This window comes from Pteropus alecto, unplaced genomic scaffold (genome assembly GCF_000325575.1).
Source record: "Pteropus alecto unplaced genomic scaffold, ASM32557v1 scaffold156, whole genome shotgun sequence".
Lineage (NCBI taxonomy): Eukaryota > Metazoa > Chordata > Mammalia > Chiroptera > Pteropodidae > Pteropus > Pteropus alecto.
Genome location: NW_006437746.1, coordinates 3,544,468 through 3,551,786, shown reverse-complemented (window position 1 = coordinate 3,551,786; position 7,319 = coordinate 3,544,468). Strand labels below are relative to the sequence as shown.

The window sequence follows — 7,319 nt, the reverse complement described above, 5'->3', positions numbered from 1 at the left end:
ACCGCTGTTTTAACAGGGTTAAGTGATACCGCTTGAGCACGGGACCCAGCAGGAACGACTCCACGTGGCGCTGGGCACACTGGAGGTGTAGGGGGAAGGTTACGAGGCCAGCTTTTGAAGGAAAGAGTTAGCTCGATATCAACGATGAAGTTTCCGTGAGCTTCTAAAAATAGGTGCTGCCTTTACTGACACACAAAGTCTAATTTTAGCCACATTCGTCACCTTGTTATCTGACCCTGTTTTATGCGTTAGGTGGCACAGTGGGTTAGTAAGAACGCAAGTTGACTAGACGCAGCCTGGGCTTTTGTCCCAGGATTATGTGCTTTGCAAGTGCCACGCTCGTCCCCTGGACTCCAGGGCTGCTTTGCAAACAATGAGAGGCTTGGTGTGGATGACCTCAGAGGTCCTGGGCAGCTCTGAAAATCTCCCATAATTCCATTTCGAGCTGGCAGTACTTTCAGATACCCCACTGGAGCAGCAATAAAGATTCACAGATTATTATTACAATGGCCAGAGTCCACGCCGTGCTGAAGACAACAAAACCTTTACTGTTAGTCGCTTGCTTTCCTCCTATTTCCTCCCCAACAGCAGCGTTTCTCCCTTTGTTTTAAGAGCCTTAGGAAACAAAGTACATCAAACGATGTCATTAGTTGTTAGCCTTTAAAAAAATTCCACTGCCAAGTTAATAAAATATGAACAGGAAGAGAACTGTGCCTCCAGGTTCCAGCCACTCAAGGCCTTTCTCATTCTGAGTGTACTCAGTACGCTGATGAGTCGTTGATGGAGAAACCAGTTTTAAAAGGTGGAGCTTCATCTTTGGCTCCGGGCCCTAAAAGCTGTGCAACCATGACTGTCTCGGCATAGAGGAAGTGGGGCATCTCAGAGCACAGGCTCCATTGCGAAGGGCCCTCCTCTGACTTCCTGGAAGGCCCGGGCGAGAGAACACAGTAGTTACAAGGTGTTCAGGGTCTGGTTCCCTAGAGGCAGATGCTGAATGGAGATCTTCGTTTAAATCGTTGGTCACGAGAGTACCCACAGAAGCACCCTAGGAAGAACTGAGGAATGCAGGAGAGAGCAAGGGAAGAAGTAAGCAAAGACGGGGTTTTAGCTGAAGTGTAGCCTCAGACTAATGCTGGCCTGTGAGTAGCTTTGCCAGGCTGTATCACATGAAGCCAGGAAGTCAGGTGTTTTCACTTCTGTGCTGGGCTGTGTTGGCCGTGGGCTCTACTCCCTGTCGGCACGGCTTTTACAGCTCCCCCAGCCGAGGCACTTCCCCAGAGATACGTGTACCCATCTGAGGATCTCCTAAGGGGCGAGGGGGAGCAGCTAGTGGCCTGGGAGCGTGTGTGACCAAGATGGTTTTGTGACTGTTTCAGACTGCATGTCGGGCCCGTGTCCTTTTGGGGAGGTCCATCTGCAACCCCCAGCATCGATGTTGCCCACCCTCAACAGAACTTTCACCTGGGACGTCCAAGCTCACAAGAGCATTGGTCTGGAGCTACAGTTCTCCACGCCTCGCCTGAGGCAGATCGGGCCTGGGGACAGCTGCCCGGACGGAGTCACTCACTCCATCAGCGGCCGCATCGATGCCACCGCAGTCAGGATCGGAACCTTTTGCAGCAACGGCACCGTGTCCCGGATCAAGATGCAAGGGGGCGTGCAGATGGCCTTACACCTGCCGTGGTTCCACAACCGGAACATCTCTGGCTTCAGTATCGCGAACCGGTCGTCCATAAAACGTGAGCACACACTCCCTCCCCGCTGTTTGCTGAGGATGCAACGTACCGAATCACCGCTGTTCTGGGTTAGAAAGGGTCAGGTGTCAGCAGTTTTGTATCATTCAACTTGAATACCTTACAGCAGCGGTCCCCATCCTTTTTGGCACCGGGGACCGGTGCTCCTATGAGAATCTAATGTCTGGTGATCTGAGGGGGAGCTGAGGCGGTGATGCTGGTGCTGGGAGCAGCTGCGAATACAGATGAAGCTTTGCTAGCTCACCTGCCACTCACCTCCTGCTTTAAAGTAAGCTCACACCCTTCTCCGTTAAACAACCCAGTGGTGACTCTCTTTTCTTTGTCCTTTGTGCACGTGAGGTTTGTTTTTTAAAAAATGAGATGGGATTGGTTCTACAGACCTCTCGTGATCGCTCCGTTTCTAATTTCTTTGTCTCGTCTTCTATCTCTTGTACATTTTCTCTAATTGTGTCGGTGGCGTGCTAGAGCTGGCTCACACCGGCTCACAGGAGCGGATTGTTAGATGTGCAGGAATCTGTGAGCTGGTATTAAATAGAGCCATTCATAAAAACCAAATTATATAAACTTACAAGTGAATAAGTGAGTTTAGAAACAAAGGTAATGAACGCTCAAAACTCATTGTCTTCTAACTAGTTCGCTACGTTTTCCCGTTGTCTATGCTCCTGAGGTTATTTGTGCCGATCATATCGGTGGGTGGAAATACTACACGATGATGACCTGCTGCCCATTTCCTCCCGACTCCACCTTCAATCATCTCACTTTAATACCTTGAACTCAGCTGTGGTGGGAGTAGTTACACCAAGGAAGTGGGCGGACCCTACACATTAGGCCTTTTTTTGCCCACTGAGTCACTTATTAAACATTGACTCACACACCACTGGTGCCTCCTCCTGGTAGCACATCCAGACCAGCAGCTCAGGACCCGAGAACCGCCGTCCCCTCTGCTCACCCCGCTGCCCCTCAGCCGTGGACAGCCAGGGCACGGTCTAATCGCTTCCTTTGTCTGGGTTCCACTCCCGATAGGACTGTGCATCATTGAATCTGTGTTTGAGGGCGAAGGCTCAGCGACCCTCATGTCTGCCAACTACCCGGACGGCTTCCCTGAGGACGAGCTCATGACGTGGCAGTTCGTCATCCCCGCGCACCTGCGGGCGAGCGTGTCCTTCCTGCACTTCAACGTCTCTAACTGCGAGAAGAAGGAGGAGCGGGTTGAGTACTACATCCCGGGCTCCACCACCAACCCCGAGGTGTTCCGGCTGGCGGACAAGCAGCCCGGGAACATGGCTGGGAGCTTCAACCTCTCTCTGCAGGGCTGTGACCAAGACGCCCAAAATCCAGGGATCCTCCGGTTGAAGTTTCAAGTTTTGGTCCAACACCCACAAAACGAAAGCAGTAAGTGAGCCCCCTGCCAGCACCTTCTTTCCTTCCGGGGCAGTCTGCGTGGGGAGAGGTTCCCTTCCTGTTTCTCATCCGTGGTCTGGTCCGCTTGGACTCTGGACCCTGTGAGAGTTGCAGGAAGTGCGTTGCTAGGCAGTGAGATGGGCTCGGTGACAGTGCCTGGCATGCTGTTCCGTTTCAGCGTACTAAGTAAGAAGCAAACACGAACTTGCATTCAGTTGTTTTTAATGAAGGCATTGAAGGTTACCGTCTAGACATCATGTCTTGACCCTACACTGTGGGTCGAGATGTCACCACACCGTCAGCAATGATAATGATAACTAAACACCGTTTTATTGGCTGAGCACCCCATACCTTGGGCACATACCCTCTGTGCCAAGCCCTGTGCTAAACACGCCACTTATATGTCTCACTCAACCCTTATTACAACCCAGTAGGGGCAGCAGACGTTATCTTCCTTTACCGAGGAGGAACTAGGAATTTCAGAGAGGTTGTGGAACTAGCCTAACATCACACAGCTTGTCAGGAGCAGAGCAAGCTCAGAACCCAGAGCCTGTGCTGTGGACCATGCAGAACCCCAGGTAGCTTGATGAGAATGAGGTTACGGAACATTCCACACACAGTTACTAAGATGCCATGAATCTAGAGAAGGGGAGCCAGGGCCAGGATGCAACATTTAAGGAGGCACCCGCGCTGAGGTGCTCACTTAGGGAGGCGTAAATACAGGTCAAACCCCAGAGCGGGCGCCTCCTTAAATGTTGTTCCCTGGGGTGCCCCGGTCACCTCCCCTCAGTCCTGGCGGGGCAGGGGGACTCACATACAAGATGAGTTCAGGGCTGCTGTTCCTGGGGTTCATCTGTGAACCAGAATCGTGAAGGAACAAGTTGTGGCAGGGGGTCAGGACGTCTCTGACACGTGCTAAGGCTGATTCTGCCCTGAGGGCTGATTCTCAGCTTTTTTTTTATTATTACTTTCAGGAAGTGTTGGGCAGAGCCAGGCAGGAAAATGAAGTGGGCGTGTGGCGTGGCATGTTGTTTGTTTTTGTAGGGCTGATAAACATCTGAGACGTGACCATGTGGGATCCACTCGAGGGGTTGCCCAAAGTGGCAGACTAGAAGTGTGTGTAGTATGGATGTTTGGTAGGCGTGTGTGTATGTATGCTGATCTGTCTGGACAATAGATTTAATACGTACTGACGGTATTGCTTTGTAGGCATTGGATTTGATCAATGGCTGTGTTCCATTCTTATAATATTTTTTAGGGCAGGAAGTATTTCACAGTGAAAACTAAATTTAGTCTAAAGGTTATCATGCAGAGGAGATATGTAAATAAGCCATAATTAGAAGTATTAATTATCTGGTGTGAAAGCAAGAGAATTAATTGCGGTAATACATTCTCTCCCTAAGTATTGGAGATTTTAAAGTTTCGTCTTGGAATCAGCAGTAGTGGTATTAAGTGCACTGATTTGAGAATCAGAAGACCTAAGCTGAGTCCTGCTATGCCATTCATTAGCTGTACGACTCTGAGCACGGTGGTTTAATTCAATAGCTCTCCGTTTTCTTATGTTTGAACCGGAAATAATGATACTCAGTATTAATACTGGTTCCTCCTACCTTATAATAGGTCTGTTTTGAGGAGTTGATAGAACTCATTTATTGATTCATTAGCATGTATTTAGTACCTGTGCCAGATAAAGGCTATTAAGGAGATTCGTACATTTGTACAAACAAAGGGAATTATTTAATTGAGAAAATATTGGGGTATTTAATATTAGAGTAAGAAACAAATATAGAACTTTTGAGATATCTTACTGAACAGAAAAATGACTGTCATTGTCATTTTAATGTTGTTTCCATGGCTTAGGCAAAAGACAGACATTTCAGCATTTTCTCCCTAATCTAATACTGACACTGAACTCATCCTACAGATGTAGAACATTCTAAGTGCGTGTGCGCGCGCGCGCGCGTGTGTGTGTGTGTGTATAATTCAAACCTTTCCAATTTGATGGCTTTCTATAAATGCAGAATGAATAAAATTAAAAAGCAACTCAGTAAAATGTGACTTCCAGTGGGTCACAGAGAAGAGCCTTCTGGGGAAGACATTATAAAGTGAAATGACTCTTACAAAGCAATCTGGTCATCTTTTCTAAATAGTTAGGGAAATATCCCTATTCTTGCACCTCACAATCAGATCAGGTCTGGGACTTTATCCTGAGGAAAGAGATGAAAATCAAGCATGCACATGACCTTCTTAGAACCTTTTATTTCTAATGGCAAGATCAGAGAAATCACCTAACTGGCCAACAATGGGGCAGTTTTTTCAAGTTACCGAAGACATACATAAATATTTTCTTATTAAAAATTCAAATATTATAGACAAAACTAACATTCCCTCCTGACCATCTGTACTTTCTCACTTCCAGGCTTCTCTCCTGGGGTAATCATAATTATGGATTTGTTGTATTTCTCTCCATATCTTTTTTCTCTCCATTTACATATACAAGTACGTATGTATAGAAATAGCCGTTTCGTTGTACATGGACATTTTGTAAATAAATGGTATCGTAGTCAACATATTATTCTACAACTTGCTGTTTTGGTAGATATTATATCTCGAAGGTTCTTACATGAGTATATTTAGAGTTCCTTCATTCTTTTTAACTGCTGCATAATATTCCGTTCCTGAATGTTCCATAGTTTAACTGTTCTGGTTTTGGTGGTTCCTAGTTTTCCATAATTACAGAGCTGCAATGCATACGTGGGCATTTATCCCCATGTCGCACTCCTAGGTTCACAGGGGTGCAGGGTTTTCATTTCTGTACGCATCCCCAAGTCACCATAACAAGATGCTCCATGCTCGCACCAGCAGTACGAGAGAGCAGCTGTTTCCCCTTACCCTCCCCACACTTGATATCATCAGGCTTTTACATTCTATCCATCCAATTAGGGAGGGATAGTAACACCTTGTCATAATTTGCTTTTCTCTCTCTTTTCTTTCATTCATTCATTCATTCATTCATTTTTATTATGGTGACATTGGTGAACGAAATCCAGTAAGTTTCGGGTGTATAATTCAACAGTAAGGCATATATATATTGCATTGTGCGTTCACCGCCCATAATTAGATTTCTTTCTGTCACCGCATATTTGACCCCTTTTACCCCATCTACCTTCATATTTTGGGTATTTGGACCATTTACAGTGAACTCCTCAATCATTCCATCTTGCAAATATTTTCTCCCAGTGGGTCCCTTTTCCCTTAACATTATTTATGGTGCCTATTGTCAGAAAGATAGCTTAATTGTTGTTTTTTTTTTTTTGCTTTTGTAATTTGCATTTACTCCATACTTATAAGGATATGCTCTTTGCTTTTATTGTGGTAACTGCTTTGAGGCGCCAGTCCGATTTTATTCTACTAATGGGAGAGAGAGCTCTCCTGGTCCAGCCCATTGTTTTCTGACTTATTTGAAATATAGTGTTTATTAGAGACTAAATTAAAATAGCTAAGGTTTCATCCTGTCTATGAGTCTTTTATCCCTACACTAATACCACACTGTTCTTAATTACTATTCATAGCAGGAGAGTATTTAGAGAAGTAATGATAAATCTCACTTAGTTGACTATTATACAGCTACTAAGATTAATGAATATTTTAAAAGATTAGTGCATATGAAAACTGTATAGTAAGCTAACTAAAACTATAAAATAAAGCAAAAGCTGAGTAAAATTTTATATTCATTATACTTTTAAGTAGGTGAAAATATGCATGCGTATGAACCAGGATTAAAATGAATTTGAAGAGATGAAAGCAGCTAAATAAGCGTAGTAGAAATGCGATCGACTTTTTCTTTTAAAATTTTTTTAAAGTTATTGTGATGTTGCCTTAATAATAAAAAGTATTTCCAACAGTCCCTAGCTGTAAGAGATTTTTGTGCTAATCGTCACCATTTCACGGGGTTGCAGCTGATCCTTTCTTTATGCCTGTTTTCTGTTCGTGGTCTCAGACGTCACCTATGTGGTTGACTTGAGCAATGAGCGAGCCATGTCACTCACCATTGAGCCGAGGCCCATTAAGCTGAGCCGAAAGTTTGTCCCCGGCTGTTTTGTGTGTCTGGAGTCGCGGATCTGCAGCACCAACCTCACCTTGACACACGGCTCCAAACACAAG

The 7,319-nt window shown here is 45.5% G+C and overlaps 1 protein-coding gene across 1 annotated transcript in view; it reads left to right on the top strand.

Annotated features, from left to right (window-relative positions):
* Positions 1-7,319, top strand: part of CDCP1 (CUB domain containing protein 1) — a 26,389-nt gene that overhangs the window by 8,884 nt on the left and 10,186 nt on the right. The window contains exons 3-5 of the mRNA XM_025048921.1: positions 1,377-1,739; positions 2,778-3,146; positions 7,156-7,314. Of these exons, the coding sequence (XP_024904689.1) occupies positions 1,377-1,739; positions 2,778-3,146; positions 7,156-7,314 (891 nt within the window). The remainder of the gene's footprint in view (positions 1-1,376; positions 1,740-2,777; positions 3,147-7,155; positions 7,315-7,319) is intronic.